Source organism: Alexandromys fortis, unplaced genomic scaffold, assembly GCF_014885135.2.
Source record: "Alexandromys fortis isolate MF-2015 unplaced genomic scaffold, M_Fortis_MF-2015_v1.1 scaffold_6, whole genome shotgun sequence".
Lineage (NCBI taxonomy): Eukaryota > Metazoa > Chordata > Mammalia > Rodentia > Cricetidae > Alexandromys > Alexandromys fortis.
Window position 1 is genome coordinate 14,079,529 of NW_026067902.1, and position 23,246 is coordinate 14,102,774.

General features: G+C 42.0%; 1 protein-coding gene across 1 annotated transcript; it reads right to left on the reverse strand.

Moving 5' to 3' along the window:
* Positions 1-21: 21 nt before the first annotated feature.
* Slc24a5 (solute carrier family 24 member 5) lies at positions 22-21,237 on the reverse strand. The gene is made up of 9 exons (XM_050133129.1): positions 20,116-21,237; positions 19,343-19,522; positions 7,579-7,662; positions 7,387-7,490; positions 6,963-7,063; positions 4,969-5,249; positions 2,548-2,754; positions 828-929; positions 22-357 (listed from the first exon to the last, which is right to left on the reverse strand). Exons 1-9 carry the CDS (start codon positions 20,234-20,236, stop codon positions 35-37), a joined length of 1,503 nt encoding a protein of 500 aa, XP_049989086.1. The 5' UTR covers positions 20,237-21,237; the 3' UTR covers positions 22-34.
* Positions 21,238-23,246: the final 2,009 nt, after the last annotated feature.

A 23,246-nucleotide genomic window follows, 5' to 3' on the forward strand; every position in this document is an offset into this window, starting at 1 on the left:
GTTTCACCTTTCCCACATAACACTATTAAAAATATCAAACTCCACAGCCCCTTATTCTGTTACTTCCAATAATTCCAAGTTCATTTAGAACTGATAAGGTAGCAAGTCCTAAGTATAACATTAGGCAGACCACCCCCAACTTTCGGTCTAGTTTCCAGCCATTAAAATGAACTGCTAAGAACAAAAAAATAATTGAAATGTTGAGAGAGATGGTTACATAAGTGAGTCCCTTGCTATTCACTTCTACAGGAGCAGATGCATTTGTAAATGCAGTCTTAATAAACCAGGGAAGACCTAGGCATAGCATATCAAACACATTGGATCCCACGATGTTAGATATAGCCATGTCTCCTTTACCTGCAAAAGAACAGCATGTTGTTAAAATGTGCACACCGATACTATATTTTATTAATAATCTTCATAAGAAAAACACTGGATACTTTTTGTTGGTTAGTTTTAGAAAACTGTTATTGTTAGAGCAAGACTCTTCCTGAATTTGTATTTCCTTTAGTTAGTATTTAAAGTCTTAACATTTATTTAATAATTACCTTTATTTATTAAACCATTTTTAATAAGGTATGCAGCTTATTTGTTGCTTTTCATTCTCATTTGACAGTGAATTACCATCTAATGCACATTTTAGGTAAGCAGTCTTTGGGGGACTGGGTCGGTGGAATTAACCTGCTATTAAAAACTAAATGCTTCCCGCGAGTCACTTCTTTTTTCTTCAAAGTATGCTACTGAGGAAGTGTTATTTACTTTCACTTGCCTTATGGTAATCAAACTTGAAGGCCCAGCCAGTGCATCTGGGAGTCCTCCAGTCTTACCTTTTCTTGCAACTAACACACTTGCGACTGTGTCTGGTATGCTTGTACCTGCTGCCAATAAAGTAAGGCCCATTACTGTGTCTGGGATTCCTAGTATTTCCCCTGTAATAGGCAGAGAGACTACAGGTTACAAATCATAAATCTTAAATGAACCAGTTTTTGAAGACAGCTTGAATGCGTCCCTATTCAGGAAAAATTATTTAGGTATGTTTAGATTTTGACCCAATATATGTTTGTGTGGCTTCTAGATGGCAAAGTATTGAAACAGGTTGATAGTTTGGGTAACCAGAGCAGCATACATTTTTAATGACAGATATCAGAAGATACTAAGCAACCAAAATTCTTCCAATGAGAAATCCTCATATTTGGTATCTGGGGGAAGCTATGGGTGTCACTGTTTCTTGCTGTATAGTGAAACTGATCTTTTACTTATTTTCTCTTTGCTTGAAGTTTCTTAAAGTAGTTGAGAGTTAAGTATCTTACCACTCTTTTTATCCATTATTAGATTGAAGTGAAGACTTTGAAAGTACTAGTTCGTTTACTGGGGTTTTTTGTTTGTTTTGTTTCAGGGATCTCTGAGGTAGACAGGGACCTCCTTTCCTGCCTGAGTCTTAACATATCCCCAATTTCTTAATACTTGTGTGAAACTGATAACAGTTCATTCTGAGAAATAAAACCAGAGGGCATATTTAAAGGGTGGGGACAGGTACTTTTCTCTTAATATTGTAATTGAAAACATGGTTTAGAGTAAGTAGAGTGTTGTTTTTCATTTTAGTTACTCATCTGTGATCTTATATTTTGATTCTCCTCTCTTCCTATTGTCAAATATTCTTGGATACAGTGAATATGCAAGCTACCTGGACATTCTTATCATTTCACAAAAAGAAAACTATTCTGTTTTTGTTTGTTGGTATACAGTTATAATAAAGTTATCTGGGAGAAGTCAGGGTCAGATAGTTTGGAGAAGGGGCCAGGTAGTAATTATTTCACCTTTGCAGGCTTTGTGGTTTCTGTTGTAATTCTTTAGTCCCACCAGTGTAAAAACAGCAGTCTATACATATAAATAGATGACTGGGTTCAACTGTGCTCAGTGAGTTTCAGTGCTACAAACAGATTGGGTAATTTAGGCATGGCAGGATTGTTCATTTCTAATGTAAATTAGTTCAGGTTAATCTTTTTGAGAGAAAGACCCTCATTTTCTTTTCTATTTATAATCAGTATTTCATGGGGGGGGCAGAAATATGGCTAAGCATTAAAACTTATTTGCATAGATACTAGAAACCTTAAACAAGACTTAGTCACTTAGTCATCTGCATTGTATTGCCATTGCCATATTGTAAAACAAAAGAAAACACCATCTAGTTAAACAGCAAGCACCTACCTCTTACCCCAAACCCAGTCAGTTTCTTTCTCTGTTTTCCACCGTGAATCTAGAATTCAGTATGAAGAGTTCTTATAAACCCTGTGTAATTATGAAGATAGCCCATGAATTATACTCTAGACTGTGTAATAATGGGAAATGCCCTTGGTATTCAGGCTCACAAAGCCCGAATGAACTTGTTAGGTTGTGATATTAACCTTTTTATCTTTTGTAAAACAACACCAGGTTTTAGTCTTGCTGAAAAGATGTGTGCTCCCTAGACTACTTTAAATGAATATTTGCAGTTTCTTCTTACATGAAGTAATTTTCTTGTTGTGCTATTATACTTAAAATACATACCTGTTACTGTGACCATCCAAACCAGGATGTATGTGAATGCAGATATCCATAGTGCAGACATGAAAAAGGTTATCACAAAGTAATTTTTCCAAAACTTTCTTCTGCAATCTGGTGTTGTCAGAAAAAGTAATGTAATAATAGGAAGAGAGAGTACCCAAAAAATTCTTTTCAAGTCTGCTTCAGGCATGCTGAAAACACTTGGTGGATCTATTGTGGAAAAAAAATTAAACAATTTTGAGTTTTCTCAATGAACGGTTATGTGAGAAAGGCCCATTTAGAGGCTGTGTTGAAATAATTTCACTGTATACGTTTTTTTAAAGACTGTCTACAACAGTGGTTCTCAACCTGTGGGTTGTGACCCCTTTGGAGGATGAACGACCTTTCATAGGGTTTGCCTAGGACCATTGGAAAGCACATTTATGTTATGATTCATAATAGTAGCAAAGTTAAAGCTATGAAGTAGCAATAAAATGTTTAGGGGTCACCACAACAGTGAGGAACTGTATTAAGGGGTTGCAACATTAGGAAGGTTAGAACCATGGATCCTAGAACGTTTGAATACTTCATTACTGTTACTGCTGGTCAAAAGAAGCTTAACTGAAACTACGCAGACAACATTAGCTGTGATGTTCAACTTCTTCACTGAAGGCTTGACTTATGTCTTGAACTGTTTGCTGAATGTTCTGTGACATTGTTTACAGAGTAAGAGTTAAGACTCTTGCTTCACTGCTAGGTGCATTGTTAGGATTAACCTGCCCCCAGCTGTTTCACCCCTCCCTTTTCTAAAATTGATGGGGCTTATGGTTTTTTGTATATTAATACATGCTTAGGGAATGTTCCCTCTATTTCTCATTGTATCTTATCATTTACTAAATTCATGCTTCACAGTTGCTAGAAGGAATCTAGAGAAAGCTGGGCCTAGTAGTCTCCTGGGATAGCTCCAGAGTGTGTGCTCAGGGGACAGGATGAAAAGAATGGATAAAAGTGGGACCAGGCTGTGGACTAATTTATATAGGGCTCATGCAAAAACTGGATCAAATCACACAAACAGTGCACCATGAATTTAGATATAATTGTAGCATGAATAGTTTGGTGCTTTTCAGGTTTTGTTGTTGTTATAAATCTCTTCTTCCTTAAAGATTGCAAAGTATATTTTGTAAGGATGAAAAAAGCCATGTGTCATTTTTTTTTAAAGTGATAAACTAGAAGCATCCTTCCTAATCACTGAACTGAAATTGGAATTGCTTTTATAAAGTTTTCTGGTCAGGATGTCATTGTCATAGTGAACATACCAAGCTCATGTTTAACTTCCGCTCCACACATTTCAGTCTCACCTGCTGTTTTTCTTTCTGTTCATCCCAACCATTCCCTTTTCCTCAGCTGCCAGTTGTTACAGAGATGGTCTCATTTCTCTCAGTGAAGATGCACGCCCTAGCCTTAGGTCTTCTGGTTCTGCCTGGTCCTCCTTCTTGCTGCTGATGTTGGGTGATGCTTTTCCATGGTCTTGCCTGGGTTTGCTTTGTCCCCACTGCCTTCTCTGTGTGGTCCATGTCCTATCATTTCAGTTCAGTCCCCTTTGAACACTGTGTGCAGCTCTGTGACTTCCCTCCTCATAACCTGCCTTGCTGTGCTTCCCTCCTCTCAACCTGTTCCTGTGCTTCCTCATTGTGCAAGTGTTGCCTTAGCTCTGTCTATGCCCACGTGCAAGCAAGTCTTTCAAAGTGTCCACTGACCTCATTCCATAGAGCGTGCTCACATCCCTGGATCATCTGGGCAGTAAAGGTGCCAATTGTTGCTTCCTGACTACAATATCAGATTCTTGAGTTAAAACCATTTCTATCCACAAGACCTAGTTCAAATGCTCTTTTCTCCATGTGTTATCTAAGTTTATTCACTGCCTAGTGTATGAACCATAGTAGGAACAGTTTATTTTTTATGGTACTTAAACTTTGAAATTTTAGCTGATTTTTGGATCTGGGGAGGTGACTCAGTAGGTAAAGTGTTTGGGGCATAGGCATATGGAATTCAGCTTCCCATCACCCGTGTGAAAAGCATGACAGCCCATCTGTGTAATCCCAGTGCTCTGACGGCAGAGACAGACAGATTTCTAGAGCTCGGTGGCAGCTGGTCTAGCCTAATGAGTGAGCTCCAAGCTCAGTGGAAGACTGGTCTCTATGAGGTAGAGAAGGATGGAGGTGCAGCATCCAGTACTGTCCTGACTTCTGTCCTCCACATCTATGTGTATTCCCCTTCCCCGACACTTTTAGCTGATTGTAAAAATGCTTATTGGGAGCTCTTAAAAGGCCAGGATTTACACTTCATTATCTTTGACTCCAAAGTGTGTTTCATAAGCATGTGCTAATTACTAACTTGAAATGAGAACTTTTTCTAGTGGCTGGATGGGCCGGATGTTGTCGTTACCTTCAGAAGCATGACTAAGACCATGTAAACTTAGAGAAAGTTGGGAGTAACCAGAATCTTCCTGAAATATTCCACTGTCTGTCCTTGATTGGCGACGAGTGAAGAATTGGCTCTCGTCTTCCCATCCCAGCAGTGTCTGTTGTTCACTTCTCTCCATAGTTCTGGCAAGGCAGGGACAGCAAGGACTGCATTTCTTCATGACACATCGGCTGATCTTAGTGTCAAAACACAGCAGCAAAACATAGAGCCCGTAAATCAGCAGCAGCAGTGCTCCTTCGTACCTATAAATGAGAACTTAGTGTGTGATTGAAACCAATCTAGAATAATTTTAAACAGTATTTTCTAACAAAAACAGGATTCGAAAAATCAAGGAACCATTCTGAAACACTTTTATTTGCCTAGCCTTGTTTATACAAACTCATTGTTAAAAGCCTGACACTTTCTTTTTAAAAAAAGAGGATTATAAGATTCGTTACAGATTCCTGTTTTAAAAAAATGCTTTTGAAAATAGAGATTTTTCAGACTAAAACTAAATTTATGGATATTTTCCAACATTTTTCCATTGGCATACTTAATACCTTCCCCAGATATTTAATAATTAGAAAAGAATACACTGTTATATTTTAGTATGTAGTAATTTTGTGTGAAATATTCAAAATATGTTAGATTTTAGATGGAACTTTTCTCTAGCGATGTTTAGAAGAAAGTTAGAGGTGGGGAATTGTTAGCCTTTGAGACAGGGTTTCACTGTATAGCTTGGTCTTGAACACTATGCCTTTGACTGGACTCAACTACTCAAATTCACAGTCCTACCTCTTCTCCTTGTTTTGGGATTTCAGCTCTGCGCTACTATTCTGATCCCTTTTGGTGATTTTTTTTTTTCAAAGCTGAATTTGGCTTATATCACAAGAAATCAAAGATGTTTTCAAAAAATGAAATTTTGAATAAGGCACCAAGAATTGTCTATGACTTGGTTTCTCACTTTACTATAATTTCATCACATTTGAATATTTTTATTTCATTTCCAATGAATCACTTTTCTGCTGCAGCTAAAAAAAAATAGTTTCTGATTTCCCTAATAAAAGAATGTTTATGTACTTGGATATTTTCATGGGCCCTGTCGCTTATAGATTACAGCTGAATCCCAGGGTCTGTGCTGTACTAGCAGCCTGGCTTTTTATTTATCTTGATTTTCTCCCTGTTTGGATACCCTCTGGACACATACACGTGTGGCCATGTGTGTTATATTTATTTTGTGGTGCCCAACATAGTGATAAGCACCTAGGACAATGGGTCTATACCTTTTGGTGTCGAATAACCCTATCACAGGGGTCTCCTAAGACAACCTGCTTAGGTATTTACATTATGATTCATAACAGTAGCAAAATCACAGTTACAAAGTAATAAAATAATTTTATGGTTGAGGATCACCACAACATGAACTATGTTATGGGGTTGCAGCGTTAGGAAGGTTGACCATTGGGCCTAGGAGATGCTTGGGCCTATTTGGGAAGTTTGTTTGCTCACTGAGTCACTTGCTCTTTTCATTTTCTTGGGCCAGCTGGGTGTGGAGAGATTTTTGGAAAGCAACAGTTTTTTAGTAATGGCATGTAACATTCTTGGTTGTTAGCCAAGGCTGCGCAGTTCTTCTGTTCTGGGAGGATAGGAGAAATTGTAGGAATGAAGGGGCTACTACTTGTTCTGCAAGCTTTTATGGCTCTGAGCACTTCAAGGCCAGGCAAGCAACAATGTAGTGTAAGAGAACACCAGCAGTGCAGCTGTAAGTGACAGCAAGCAAATTTGTGAGCAGGGAGGCTATGTTAAGAGAGGAGAGGGAAGCCGGCTGATGACGGGGAGGACATAACTGGAGTAGCTGCTGAAGTGAGAAGTGAGTTGAAGTAACATTTTTGAAAAACTATCCTACTAAGCCATCAGGCTTTAAGCATTCTCTCTGTAATTATGTTTTACATCAGAGTGAGTTACTTGAAGCTTACCAGTAAACTCGGTTGTCAAATATTATGCCGAAAACTGCTCCAACGCTGACTGCATACACTGCACTGTCTCGGAACAGGGGCCAACATGAGAGTGTTGAAACCTGGAAAACGGTGGTTTGATTGTCTGCATTACAGCGTAAGTCATTCAAGAACAGTGCTTAGTATAGTAACAATGCTTGTATATTTGTGGGAAAATATTGTTATGTTTTACATATTATATAGAGAAAAAATTAAAAATTGTTCTAAACCTGTACTGACTTTATAAATTTGATTAATAAAAGGTATTTGTGGGTTAAATAAATTGAATAAATGTTTTTCTACTGGTTATTATTTTGATTGAATACATTTCCAGTGCTATATTCATCCAGGCAGTTTAATTTTAGAATCTCTCAAGACAATGCATCTTACTGGATAGATTTCTTACCATGTTGGATAGCAAGCCACAGGCAGCACAGATGCCAAGCAGATTGTAAATTGCAGATCCAAGAATGGTGCTGATACCAATGTCTCCCTTTGTGATAAAAACACCTAGGAGCAGGTATTAGGAGCTCAGTTAAAGCTGATTTGAAGAAACTAAAATCACACCAAATAAGCAGCACGTCAAAGGAATATTTACCCAAGAACGCAGTAACTAGTTCAGGGGCAGAGCTACCTGCTGCCATGAAAGTTGCACCCGCAACGTCCTGTGACAGTCCAAGGGCTAAAGACAAAGAAAATGATTAATTTGGCTGACAGAATGACAAGAAGGATACAACAAAGCTGCATACAGTAGTCAGAAATCATGCCTTTACACTACCCCAGTATTGACCGAAGCTGGAATGGGAAACATTTTGGGTTAGAAAATGGAGGAATGTTTTCTTATGAATTCATGAAAGGAGAAGAAGGCAGGTGAGATGGCTCAGTGGATGAAGACGCTTGCCATGCAAACCTGGCAACCTGAGTTCAATTCCCAGTTGCACCATGACGTGTGTGCATATACGCACACACAAAAATTAACATTAAAGGACCAGAGATGGCTTGGGGTAAGGGCGTTTGCCACTAACCCTGATAGCCTGAATTCTATTCCCAGAACTCACATAGCAGGAGATAACTGACTCTGCAAAATGGTGTCCTCTGACCTAAATACGTGTGACAGCCTGCTTCTACTTCCAAACAAATGTAAAATAAAAAGAGGAGACTGAAAAGGTGGGACTATTAGCCAGTTGAGAGTTGATGGCTTCCAGCTATAGGTGAGCTGCAAAACACCTTCTTTGAAAAAGATTGCTAACTTAACTGGGAAGAAGAAAAGTTCTTAAGATCTACAATGAGTTTGGATTGAGTTCTTTTATACACTTACACTATCTAATGGAAAATAAGGAGTCAATAAACTAAAAGCTCAGTCTAGTATTACAGAAAATACACAAAAGCATTAGAAAGTACTGTGCTATTTGAATAGTTTGTGGGTATCTTCCATCCAGGCTTGGCCTGCAAATCTGTTCATGTAATTGATGTTGGGAAGTCTCGTGTAACTCTTTTCAGTATTACAGTTGAGAGACCTATTTAAGGAGGGAAAGAGAAAGCCATGATGAATAAACAGCTCAGCCTTTTTTTTGTTTTCCTTCAGAAATCTCTAGCACTGGTTATGTTTGCCAGTGGAGGTAGGTATGCTAGATGGTAAATACTTCAACTGGGACTCGGGTGTGCGGGCAAGTACCTGAATGTGTACATGTCTATGAATGCATGTGAAGGCCAATTTCCCTTTCAGGTGTCTTTCCTCAAACTCAGAGAGTCGCACTGAACCTGCAGCTCATTCATTGCGAGGCTCAGGAAGCTTCGGGGATCCTGTTTTTCGCATCCCCAGTGTTGGGATTACAGTTAAGCTATAACACTCCTGGCTTTTCATTTGATCCGGGGGATTTAAACTCAAGCTTGTGTGCTAAGTATACCATCCCCAGCCACTAGAATTCCAATTTCTAAGACTTGATGGCAGTCTCTCCTTGATGGTAACTCCTTTGACTGTTCCTGCTGCTTTGTGATTAGACCTTTATTTTTTCTCATACTTTGGTGTACTTGGATCAGTCTGCTGCGGCTAACAGTGTTTCCCTAGGCTTGCCTATGAAGACCACTCTTAAGTACACATTTCTTCTCTGCTGGGACATTGATATTTGGCCTTAGAAATACCTTGTTTGGAGTGTAGCAGATTGAATTTTCTAAAACTCAAAACAATATTTCTATTCCACATCCTTTCTAATAACGTTTCTGTCTCTCATTAAAGACGGGGACCAGCATATGGTTCGGCAGTAAGAGCACCTGGCTAGCATGTGTGAACACAGATGAGCCTTTGTGACTGCTTTGACTAATTGGGGCCATGCAGAGTAGTAATGTTTTCAAGGCCAGGACACTAAAAGATGATAGAATTTCCTCAAGTGTCCTCTCTTTGAGACAGTCCCACTGAACCTGCAGCTCATTGGCTAGACTGGCTGCTTAGGAAGCCTCAGGGATCCACCTGTGTTTTGCCTCCCTGGTGTTGGGATTATGGTTGAGCATTAGGGCTCCTGGCTTGGTTGGATCCTGGGGAATCTGAACTCCTCTTCAAGCCTGTGTGCTAAGCATACCATCCCGGCCACATGTCTTGGCACATTTGTTTTGTGGTGCCCTAGACACATAAGTCAGGCTACCTTAAAACCTCCATAGAGGAGAGACCTCATGAACTCATACTGAAAGACAGACAAACTGCTAACATCCTTGCTTTCTCTTCGTCCAGGTTTTGAGTCTTCCAGACTTAGGTACCAGGCATGTGGTAGAGCAAGGCTTCATTGATTCCCTATCAATCCTCACACTATAACTGCAGTAGGGACCCTAAGCAGGAACCAGCTAGCTGAGCTCAGCACAACCCCCCACACTATGAAGGACAATAAAAATGGTGCTTCTTCATTTTAACTACTAGTTTTGGAGGCAGTTTGTTAGACAGCTATAATCACCTGACTTTCACTGCTGAGTACCAATACCAACTATGTCAGACGCTTGTGTGCCGGAACACGACAGTGAACGGACAAGAGCTGCTGTTGTAGCTTTGTAGTGTGTGTGTGTGTTTGGGGGGAAGGGACAGACAAAATATGTAGGTTTTAGAAGCAGCAAGGAATGAAAATAGAGATCTAAAATGTCATGGAATGAAAAGTAACTTTGGAAGAGAGGCTTCGAAATGAAGGTTTCTTAGCCCGCGCATGTGGGTAAGAGTATTATAGGCAGGTTTAGTGGCTACAGTATCGTGAGGCAGCATCTGTACAGCCTGTCTATATATTTGAAACACCCAGGTCTGGAATGAAGCACCAAGGGAGGGCGATAGATGGTAAGAAGGCACATTGTGTGGACCCTAAAAACGAAGGACTTTGGCTTTTCTTCCAAAACAGAAAAAGTGGAAAGGCCCCAGCCACCATTTTTATCCTTTGGAACTATTTGTTGTGAGTCTCTAAACAGCTACTCTTGAGTCTTCTGCCACCTTCTAAGTTAATTGTGAACAGGGCTGAGACCAGTTGGAATGAGACAATGCTAGGCCTCATCTATTTCTGTTTGTGTTTGTGTCACTTAAACATTTGACTTTAGCAGACAATGAAGGGAGAAAAAAAGTAGTGACCTGTGGGCTTTCATAATGTTTCTTAATGCTTAAGAGTGGCCTACATAGGGGACATATATAAATCATACATACTTATACCTGTTCCCACAGGTGTCATAGCCTCAAATTCAACCACCCATGCATCAAAAATATTCAAAGAAAAAATTACCTTCCTTCTGAATTGGACAAGACACTTATTTTCCCCTGAACAATACAGTATAGAGCTATTTGAACACTGTGCATATTGTATTAGTTATAAATCATTTAGAAATAATGTGAAGTACGCAGGAGAGTGCTGAATACCATTCATGCAAAATAGACAATTTTATATGCTGGACCTGAGTGTCCTCGGAATTTGGTGTTCTTGGAGATGTCCCAGGACCAAACCCCCAGAGATCCTGACCTATGTTTGTTTGTCTTAATGTGTACCAATATGTACATATATCGATGTACACACATGTTGGAGAAGACAGCCACTTGGTTCACGGCCACTTAGCCCTGAAATAACACAGAAGCTATTCATTAAATCACTGCTTGCCCCCTGGGCTCTAGCTTCTTATTGGCTAGCTCTTACATATTAATTTAACCCATTTTTATTAATCTGTGTATGGCCACGTGGCTGTGGCTTACTGGTTAAAGTTCCGAGTCTGTCTTTGACGGGGCTATATGGTGTCTCTCTCACTCTGCCCTTCTTTCTCCCAGCATACAGCCTAGTTTTCCCTGCCATAGACTCAAATTAACCAATAAAATTTATTAACCAATTATTTATTAATAAACCAATAAAAGCAACACATAGAAGAACCTCCCACACCACACATACACACACATATATATATTACTAACTTGCTGTAGAATCTTAAACTTCAACAAAAAGGCAAAGCAAATTGCTCTGTAATAAAATGTTTCAATTTAGAAATGAAGGAACTATTTTATAATATGGCATTCAACTTACTTTCATATTCATAATGTCAACTCTCAGATGTGAGTTTGGGACTTTATATTTTACAAAGAAACAGCATTTGCCTACTATGCATGAGTTCCTGGCTTTAATACCCAGCACATCTGAACAGACAAATCAGGACCTGGGAATAAAGAAACAAAGTCTAGTCTTGTAAATTGTAAAGACTGTAAATGTGGGAATTAGGTGCAGATAATGTGGGCAATAGAGTTGCCATGGCTTCGTGCTATTGGTACCATTAACTCTATTTGATGCTTTTTTGAATATATGTGTGTGTATACACACATACACGTACACTGTTTGGAATGATCTCAAGTATCCCACGTTGGCCTAGAATTGACTGTGCTGCCAAAGATGGCCTTTAACCTCTGATCTCCCTGCCTCTGCCTCCCAAATGCTTAGACTGTAGTCACGGCAATACTGGATTGTGCAGTGCTGGAAACTGAATGCAGGGTTTTGTGCAAGTGAGGCAGGCACTCTACCAACTGAGCCCACCCCAGCCCCCCCCCTCTTCTGTTCTTAAGTGGGAGAAAATTAGTTATTGGGAGCCAAGAACCTTGACAGTTTTCCAGCCCATTTCCAAGAACTTAAAAATTTATGTCACAAATTCTTAGGCTTTGCCTTCCAAAGGCAGTGAAGGAAGACCCTGGAGTGATAACAGCGTTTCATCCTACAGCGATGGTATACGCTCAGTGACGGTCTTCCCTTACTGCGGCCTGAAGACTGCCTCATTACACAAACCGTTCCAGAGAGAAACGGTGGTGGATTGTTCTCTATCAAAGTGGGTAAAGCAGTGGCCTTTTGGAATTTTTCTGATCATAAAAGGCATTGTTGCTATTCCCTGGGCTCTAATTATAGTTATGAAAGGAAGGATTCTGTTAGATGGCTGAATAAAACTTAAAGGGTATTTTTACAAACCCCATTGTATTGTAAGAATATCTTGTAAAGTGGTTTATACCTCTGAACTTTACAGTAGATTGGCATTGTCTTTCTTGACCTTTGGGTAACATTTTCCTCTGCTGTAGTTTATTATTAAAGATAAATGGTTCGGTTTCCCCCCTATTGCTATTGTTCTTTTTCTCTGAAAGAGCAACCACATTTACTTCAAGATTGAAGCCTTTTTTTTTTAGAGGTTCAGGGGCCAACATATTGTTTACATAATGTACAGCATTGTGGGAATGAGATGGTTTTAAAATCCACCAGATTTTCTCCTAAGTGTATTCTTTTCTGTAATGCCCAGTTGGAAATTTGTGATAGTTTTTGGAAATAAGCTTCCATATCATGTAGTACAAAGAGCAAAACTAAAATGGAGACCCAAATTTTGGTGTTGCCAAATAATTTGATGGGAGACTTTAGAGAAGTCTCTTAGCGAAGCCTTATATTCATCACTTCATATTGTAAACAATGAATTCTGAAATATATCTATAATCCTTTAAACCACTAGCTGCTCATTACAGTACATTCACCTGTCCTCTGAACCTTGTGGTTACTGTTGCCCAAGGTCAGAGATGGAATAGGACCTGCATCTTTCTGCTGCCAAAGAAATGGTCCTTTTGGCCACTTACTGAGAGAGCGATTAGTACACAGCCCGATTTTTATCATTTCTGACTGCTCCTGCACCGGCATTTTGGAAGTACACAGAATACTTAGTTCCTACTATAGATGCAGACGCAGTGCACGAGTATCACAGTTCAGGGCAGAGTGGGGGGAAACACCAGTGGAGCTTCCGCCAGGCTCTTGGGAATCTGAGCTCACACAGTGGGGAAGCGGAAGAGGCTCTATGCTGCCTCTTTGTTCTTTGAGACTGCCTTTGCCTCTGTAAATTTCATGAGGCTTAAAAGCCAGATAATCCCCCGCAAACAGTAGACCATCCAAATGTCAGACTTAGAGTTACTAAATCCTAGCTTCACCAGTTAGAGTCGGCTCTATCTGGAATTAAAACTTACCTTTTTAAAAAAATCATCTATCTCTGAAACATAGTGTAGAAACATTGGCAAACATTGATTCAAGGCAGAGGTAGTGAAAGTAATTTTTAAAAAAACAAAAAGCAAATATTTGAAGTGTTTTTCTAAAACAGGAAGATCATTTTCACTTAGAACGCGTTAGCATGGTGGAGAGATTAGATGCTGTGATTGAATAGCATCTTGGAGTAACATTCGAATGAAAGGTTTTATAGCTAGCTCCCTGGAATTTGGGCTGAAGCAAGTGACTATAAAGAGCTTCACTCTACTTTCTATGTAGCTATTTTAACCTGTAAAGGAAGGGGCTCAAGAGCGATTCTGTATACCTGAGATGCCTGTGATACAGCAAAAGGATACTGCTTTTATACTGTGTTCTGTTTCGACAGAGATGTGTATCTCATTGGTGTAGACAGGAGAGGGATCTTAGTTGAGCTGTGTGTCCATGTGTGTACTATAAAGATGTATGTTAGTTTATATTTAGTGATAGCTATTTGAACAAAGATTACTAAAACACAATAATATGATATACAAGAAAAAAACCCAAAGGAGAACTGTCTTATAGTGTAAAGTTGCCACATAGGTTGTTAGGTAAAGGTTTTATAAGCTTGCATCTTGCCCTGTAAGACTGTCTGATGTTCTCTACCCTAAGATGGGCTTCAGGCTGTCATAGACGCACCGTAGATTTGGTATTTGCTCTAAGCATATTTTTATTGACTTATTTCCTTTCTCCACCTTGATTTTTCCTTGGTAAGGAAGTCTTAACAGCCTTCTAAGTACATTCTGAGATAGCACTCAGTGGCTGTTGCCTTTGTTCCCTTTATTGATACCGCTCATGTACATAGGATAGAGTTCTTTGAACTAAACCATAATTACCTGTTCCCCAGCTGACATACCCAAGGAAGACAGATGTTAAATCTTGCCCAAGAGCTAGCGACCTTGCACAGCTGGGAGTTAGACTCAGACGTGTCTGTCTTCAGGCTGGACGCCTCCAACCATTCCCACTCTAGGAATTATGCTGCCATTACATGTGGTCACCAGGGCTCCCCCTTTAGCCCTCCTGTATGCTCAGCACACTACATGTGGTCATCAGGGCTCCCCCTCCAGCCCTCCTGTATGCTCAGCAGTGTCGTAGGCCTTTCAGGGAGCACATGAGCATATAGGAAAAAAAGAGAGAGGGGAAAAAGCCCCAGCAAGTAAGACACAGTTTCAGGTGAGTGTAACTAACTTCACAAACCAAGTGTGACAGTCATTGACATAGCTTCTTGAGCCAGTCTTACTTGACGACCAGATGCCACCGAGGCCCCATTCCTCCTTGTCATCTTGAGTCCCTTACCTCTTCGCTGTCTCTTGTATCCCCACCCACTCCTTAGCCTCCTCCAAGTCCAGATCTGGAGAGCATAACTGGTGGGGATGAGAAGAGTCTTTGAGGTTATGACATCATGTCCTAGTTCCCTTGGCTCTAGGCTGAACTGATCTTTTACCTCCCTTTGCAGAGTCTACATTCTGCTTCTCCCCCACAGAAGCCAGGTCTTTTCTCCAGTTAAAACATCATGGACAGCTCTTCTCCCTGTATAGCAACGTAGACCTCTGTGTTCAGAGAATCTTCTGTAATTCCCCTTACACACCAACCTAAATGAGAGGGAGAAGATGCCGAATTGGAATCCATGTCAGAACGGGCAAAGGAGGAGGGCGATGACAGCATCAGAGGAAGGGATGGAGCCAGCCGCACTTTCTTGCAGTGGTTTCACACAACCGAGATCCAGCAGGCTGTTTCTGCTGTCCAGTAGAGATAAATACTTGTTTTTCTAGGGTTGAAGGTTATGGAAGGGGCTGTGTGGCTTTTATGTCTCCTTGCTGTGGTAGCAGCTCTAGGAGAAATTGCCAGCATACCATAGCTAGGCAGAATGAACAAGAGCACCTGTTGACTGGGGTCTTGCCATATTGTCAGGAAGAGGCTCTGTTTCCCACGGCTTCCGACCCTTCCTTTGCACGGAGTCTAGTCTTGAGGCCCCTACACTTTGACCTGACTGCTAACCCAATAACTCACTGGGGATTAGAGGAGAGAGGACACTGGGATGATGGCACTGGACTGGACAGGGGCCCATCAGTTCTTCACCACGGCCTTGTTTGAGCTACAGCATATATGCCAACAGGAAGTTACAACATTACATGTGACCATTCAACTCCATACTATTGTACAGTAATCCCATCTGTATTTTAGGCATCATGCTAGGTTGAGAACCTAGATATCTTGGAAAATGTTTATAAAATTAATTTATAACCCTCACTAGGTTTCTAAGAGTCCAAACCTATTTCAGAAAACAACTCTTGCTTTTGTAGTGTGCTTCATAGTTACAGTGAATGTCTCATACATTTTTTGGTTAAAATTTTCTGTGCCCTTAGGCAGAAAATTGCTTATGAAATTGTTCAAATAGAGCTGGCCTTCTGAAACAACCATATGATGGTAATTAATCTCAAGAGAGGATGTGAAAAATCACAGCACCTAGCATGTGACATCATGCTTGGGTTGTGGAACACGAAGGGGGGGGGCTCTCTTTGTCCTGGATGTGTACTTAGCTTCACTTTCCTCCTCAGCATTAGTCCCTATTTTGTAAGACTTTTATGTAGCTGAAACTACACACACACACACGCACGCACACACATACACACGCATACACACATATACAACTGCTTGCTGTGCTTGGGCTTCCAGGATTGCGCCGTGACAGGTATCTGAGTAAGGGACTGCCACAGTTGAATGTGGAGTATCCGTGGGAGACTCTGAGGGTTGTTATTGCTCGTTAGCTAGTGAAATGATTGGAAATGTACAAGTCTGTGCTTGTCAAGAAGCGTGAAAGGCTTGCTGACTCCGGAAGTCAGGTCCCTGTGGATAGAAGCAAACTGTGGGGATTGTTTCTTAGGTCTCTCATCATTTCAAACCAGACCTTGAAAGAGGAATGATAAGTAAGACTTTAACAAGTGGGTTGGACAACCACTATTTCTATCTCATGTTGTTGGCGGTCATTTTAATACTAAAGAGCGGAGTCACATGTTACAGCTGAGGAAGCCTGTCTTCTCTTCTTCCTGTGTCGTGTCATGTGGGCATCTATTGGTCACACATTCCTAACAGCTACTGTGCTGTGTGAATAACACAGATTTTCTTGAGAAATGCATATTTGCCGAAGTTTCAAAGATTGTGCAAGGGGTGTTGTGGGCGTGTTATGAGAGATGGAGGAAGTCACCTCACCAAGAATATGTGGAGAGTATGATCTAACTTCAGTGTAGTAAGTTATGTCTTCTGCAGGACTGGATTTTTTTTTTACTATTTTGCCCCTTACAGGCAACTTTTATAAACTGAAATCTTGCTAGATTTATTCCATCAACTCAGCTGAGTTATAGAACTTTACAGTTCTTAATGGAGGTGTGAACAATATTTTGCATTTTCAGTTTTTCCCATTTTCTAATTAAATGTGTAGTGCTGACATAAAAACGAAAAGATCATTACAGTTAGGATTATGGAAACATACACACATATACATATATACTTCATATGTGAGAATTGATCAAGTTTGTAAGATGATGTATTCTACGAAGATGAGGTTTGGGCTAGAGGACTAAATGTAGAAGAAAAACAAGTAAGCAGAAGCAGCAGCTTTTAGAGGCGCAGTTAAAGAGATCTTTTCATATGTAAGACCAAAGGGAAGTCAGGCAGGCGTCCTAATTTTAAAATATCTCAACTTCAACGCTATGAATGCGTACAACTTAAAAGGAAGTGACATACTATGAAAAATTATACAAATTATGTTAGTATTAATATCTGTGTAAACTTTTTAAAATCCTGAACTGGAAAAGTTAGTAAGAAAAACAAGATAAACACTCCTCAACCAAATGCAGGCAAGAAAGCGCAAAAGTAAGGCTATGGTTTTCAATAAACACAACCAATCTTACAAATGGGAGAATTACGAGTTCTATAGCATGAAGTTTTAGCTTAACATAATTAACAAATATTTTTAAAGTGATGCAGGGCGGTATTGGCACATGCCTTTAATCTCAGCCCTCAGGGAGGCAGGCAGACAGATCTCTGTGAGTTTGAGGCCAACCTGTTCTCTAGTGTGAGTTCCAAGACAGCCAGGGCTACACAGAGAAACCCTGTCCCAAAAAACAAACAAACAAAAAGTTGTCCTCATTTCCAGGAATGGACAGTGCTGTGTGCTATGGAGGTTCAAACTGGCACACCCTTCATGGAATATGTATGGCAGTGTTTATCACAAGGCTTAACTATGCATAGCTTTGTCCTTTAATTAAAAAAGAATCAGGATTGTGCTAAGAATTCATACAATATGAACACAATATTATTTAAAGCAATCCTATGATATTAGTAGCTTAAAATGACAAATTTTCACTGAACACTATAATAAGTAAAATCTAATGTGAGGTTCTCAGATTGCTTATAGGATCATGGACTGTCGTGCTAGCGTTCAAAGTCATTGTTTTGAAGATATGCAATAGGGGAAAATCTCTACCAGAAAATATATAAGAAAACATATAGAAAAGTGAAGACCCTTGAATGGATGGATGCATGGATGGATGCATGGATGCATGGATGGATAGGCCTATAATAGCAGTACTCAAGGCTGACAGAAAATACTCGTGCAAAATGGTGGGCTCAGAAATCCTTGGGGATCTTCAAGAGATGAAAATGTAGGTGGTTTGGCTTACTGCATTTCATTAAGTAAAAATAATGTACTAAAATGATCTAATATTAAAGTAATAATGTATTATCAACATGAAATACACTACTGATATAAAAAACACTTCACTTTCATCTACTTAAATATTAATCATTATGATAAGCTTCTTACTCTTCTTGAACAAACAGAGGTTTCATTCCTCTGCCGTTACAGGTACTGTTTTAGTTCTTAAAGACGCTGCTGGTGTACGTAAAAGGGAAAATCATTTGTCTAACATTCCAGCATGTGTGGAGAATGGAAGGATGGGAAAAGGAGAATCGACATTCAGTTTGTGTGTGTGTGTGTGTGTGTGTGTGAGTGTGTGCGTGCGCGCGCACACATGTGTGGGATAGAGTTGGGGAGGATGGGAAAAGGAGACTCGACATTCAGTGTGTGTGTGTGTGTGTGTGGGATGGAGTTGGGGAGGATGCTGTTCCCTGTAGTCTTACAATAGGGCACAGCTCTTAACTTTGATTTTGTTGTGAGATGAAGATACTCGATGATTTAGCCAACTTTGAGACAGACTGCAGGCACTGACCGTGTAGATGGCAAAACCATGGCTCTCCCTTGTTCAGGAAGGAATGCACCCACAAAAGCCTATGCTCAGTTCTGGGAAATCTACAGTGAGAGCCTCGGACTAGCTCATCTTGTTTCTAGAAGCTACCAACACTTAATGCTTAATATCTGAATTTGTTGTTATCTGATGGCTAAGTTCACTTTACATGGAATTTAGGATTTATTTATTTATTGGCTCATGAATATCAGTTTTCTTAGTGGCAGGATGCCAGCAAAGGAGCAGAGAGTCACATCTGCTTATCATCTACGCGGAATAAAAAACGAAGAAGGTTTTGACATAGGAGACTGAGTACCAGGAGCACATTGAGGACACATTCTTGGGGCCATTCTCTAACAGCCACCTAGGTTCTAAGACAGACAGGAAGCTTCTGGAAGTGGGCAATGCATAATAACTGCAAGCTGCTCCCCTGCCTACACTCCCAGGACGAAGCACACAGGTCCCCAGGACAGACACTGGCGCTCTGTGGCCAGCTGAGACGGACAGAGCTGTTACGGAGCTGTTTCGACCCCATCTGTGTGACAGCCCTTCTGGAAGGTCACAGGAGAGCGTCCCAGCCACTTACCATCACTGATGATTTCCAGGGAGGGCAGGAAGTACTTGTCACAGACGATAGACACGGCCATGAGCATGTAGACGATAATGAGGAAGTAGATTACTATGCCTCCGTCCGTGCTCTCCTGCCTCGTGAAGAACCCTGCAGGAAACTCCGATGCTGGGGAGGGCGCACACTGCGTGCTGTTTTCTACGAAGGAAGGAAAAGGAGAACATCGCAAGATGTTGGAGTCACACATCTCAAGTCCACAAAGACCGAAGTGGGTCTTTTGGTTGGAATATGGAGAAGCTGGTGGGAATGTGAAGTGTGACTCTGACAGTAAGCCTCACATAGTCCTTGGAAGACATTATTTCATGAAATGAGCTGGTCAGGGAGAATTAAAGGAAAGAATGCTTAGAGCGCTTCTGCGTGTTGCCTCTAAACGGTTCTTCTGAAACTGCCTGCGTCTCCAAGAAGAAACCAGAGCCCCCATGAATAAATATTTCTGGCCACTGGCCTCTGTCATTTTCTGTGTCAAGAGCCCAAGCTGTCCTCAGACCTCCAAAGAGTCATCCCCTGCTGCAGAGTTTCTAGGAGAGAACGCTCTGGTCATTTCTCCAACAAATAAACGTGCAGCGCAGTCTGCCCTGGTCTGTGAACTACCGCAGGAGAGTGGGGAGCACACACTGGCTTGTCAAGAAGCGGAGCAGAGCCAGGAAGCAGAACAGACAGAGCAGGAGTGAGGGCATTCCCCTCTCATATTCAGATGTGAGGCCGGGGTGTCTAACCCGCTGTCCACCTACCTGTGGCCCTTCGGAGGCGCTTGGGTAGGGAGACACCCCGGACAGGCAGGTGTGCGGAGACCCAGCAGATGCCCAGCAGCAGGACCCTTCTTCTCCAACTTGCGCCCCATTTTGTCTGCATTTCCAGCGTGCTCTTTGCAGTGTGTGGTTCAGGAAGGGAGCAACCGAGGCTTATGCTGAATCATGTGAGGAGTGGCCTTCCTGCCCAGTGCCTGCCCCGGGGGGTGGGGGGCACAGCTTAGGAGGCCAGCACAGGAGCCCAGCTCTTCTGATCAGAAGACCCAAGCCCCAGGGAGGTTGGAGGAGTTAGGGAGGGGCACAGACAAACGTCTACAGCTGTTTCCAGGCTGGGTCTCTGAGGGCAGGCCCAGAAAGTCTGTGTCTGTGTCCAGGATGGATCATATTTAATGTCTTCATACTGACTCTGCCTTTGACTTCCTCTAGGCTTGTGAGAATCTGGCTTTGGCTGACGCTGCAGCCCTTGCTTCGAGGAATTGTTTGGGCTGGCGTATGCATACCTCTTGGCTACCGTGGCATCTTTTGTGTTTTTATTTGGATCGCTCCATCTTCATCCGCAGTTAGAGCTAGAGGCAGAAAGGTCAAGAAGGAGGGGACTATAACAGCTGAAGTGAGAAATGAGGGCGGCATGAAAGAAGGCAGCAGCGGTGGGGATGGCGGGAAGCCCGCATGCCATGAACTATTAAGGAGACAGAATGGATGCTGTTTGATCATAGATCAGCTGTGCCTTTTTGCCAGAAGGAGCTGTATGAAACACTAATTGGACAAGGCAGCCAGCATTCAAATACACCCTGCAGCTTGCCAAGATCCTGGAAAACCTGTGGCAGAGGCACAACCTGTGGCTGATGGCAGAGGGCCTGGAGGAGACCTCACAAGTTAACTCTAGCAATGTTTATGAGCTGTGTGACCTAGGGCAAGGTAATTAACCTCTCTGTTCCTCCTTTCCACTCTCTGTAAAGCCTGTTTGGGCTGGGTGAGTACTGCATCACAAGTGCATGTAACCTGTTGAGGACAGTCTCTTTCGTGTGGTCAGTGTTCTGTCATCCTGTCACAGTCTGTCTGTCTGTCATGATTTCTTGGGTTGAGATAAAAGCTGTCACAGAGAAATCCTGTAGCTTTGCAACTGCCATGGTTCCTTTGCTTTGCACATAACATTGGTGTGGTGAGAGTGTACCATATACACGTATGCAATTATCAAATAGAAAATTCACTGAAAAAACTTCGAAAATCCATGTGCCAAGCCTTTGATGGAGAAACGGCTTCATCTGGTGAAGAGAGCAAACCGCCTCCCACTTCTCATGAGCTTGTGTTGTTTCAAAACACCCTGGCACGCTGTGGCTTTGCTGGGAGCCTTCCTGGTGTAAACTCTCTGCCCCTCAGCTCTCCGGATGTGCAATGTGGTGCTCAGGCTGGGGTGTCATCCAAATTTCGACGAGAAGGGTCCGTTCTCCACAAGTGCAACAGCAGCTGCCCGAGTGCTCACAGAAGCCGGACCAGGAAATAACGGGGGCGGGACCAGGAAATAATGGGGGCGGGGCCAAGGAAGCAGGCCACTAGGCCCTGGCTGGATGCCATTCATGATCTCCGAAACATACAAACCAGTTCATGCAACAAAGCCTCACTCACAGTTGGAGTGTCAGCGATAGCAGGAGCCCAGACACAGAGAGACCTTTCAGCGCTTGTCCACCAAGCTAAGAAAGGAAGCAAGTGCCAGAAGGTCCAAGCTCATGCATGACACAGAGCAGAAATTCATGGCACACAGTAGGCACACAGGGAACATTAACTGGTTGCTCAAACACTAATGATTCTTGGGGAAAGTCCCAGAAACGTGCAAGTGCCCAGTCTAAATAAAGTAACCTATTAAACGTGAATTTACCAAGAAAAAGGCACTGGAGCTTAGATTTGCTTTAGATCCTTATTACTGCCTTTGCATCGGTCTTAAGAATCTGTGAGCCCAAACAGATAAAGCCACATAAGTAAAGTGTACGGCTTCTGTTATAGTATTATATATGACAAAGACCTAGGTGAAGAAATAGAACTTGGCAGTCACCCCAAGTGCCCCTTCATGCGCCTAATGTGTGCTTTGCCAAAGAAACCACCCTCCTGACCTGTGCACTGGTTAGTGTGCGTGTATCTAGTCAGCAGTACCATGCCCACTGGGGACACCCCCAGGAAGCCACAGTCTAGTCTTGTCTCCCTCAATGCCCTCTATGTGCAGTTTGGGCTGCTGTCCCCCCCCCCCCTTCCCTTACAGCTTATCCAGCAGCCTCCCATTGTTCTTACTCCGGTATCCGTGTGCCATCCTTCAGGCTGCTCCTGTGTGTGTCCCTGCTGCAGGTGGGCAGCTGCATGCAGAGTCAACCTCACACCCACTCCCACTGTCCCAGTGGAGCAGAGATGGCGTGCTCGCGGGAAGCACACACACCACGTCTGCTGCTGTCTGTCTCTGCAGCGTGAGCAGCCCATTCGTGCTCATTTGTTAGATGCTGGAGTTCTTTGGAGTTTGCAAGAGGAGAAGGTTTCAAGATCCTGTAGCATTTTTCAGAGATGGCTCCTAATACCATCTGCTCTTTGTACCGAAAGCTGAGCAGTGAAAGATAAAGCATGCTCGAGTCTTTCCCGCCAGCCACTACTTCTCAAGGCCTTTATCTTCCTCCAAAATAGCTAGCCAGATTAAAATGATTTGAATTAACTAATTCGTTTAGAATTGATGGGCTCTGATCAACTGCATTGGTTACTCCTTTTGAAGACTGAGTTGTCTCGGCTAGGGGGAACCTCTTCAGCATGCCTCAGGAAAGTCCTGACATGGTCTCAACTGTGTTCGGTAGCTTCCCTTGTCAACTGGTAGAAAAAGATGTCCCAAGCTTACCTTAGAGATGGACCCTTTTCTCCAAAATGCTTTTTTACTTTTTCAATTGAACACATTTCAAGGTCAGGGGCTGGTGAGAGGGCCGGTGGTGATGCCTGACACCAACCCTGATCATCTGACTGTGATCCTGGGAACCATATGATGCAAGGAGAGGATGGACTCTTCCGGTTGTCCTCTGACTGCCACGTGTGCACCGTGACGCACGCATATGCACACCGACAAATACTGCAATTGAGACAATTTA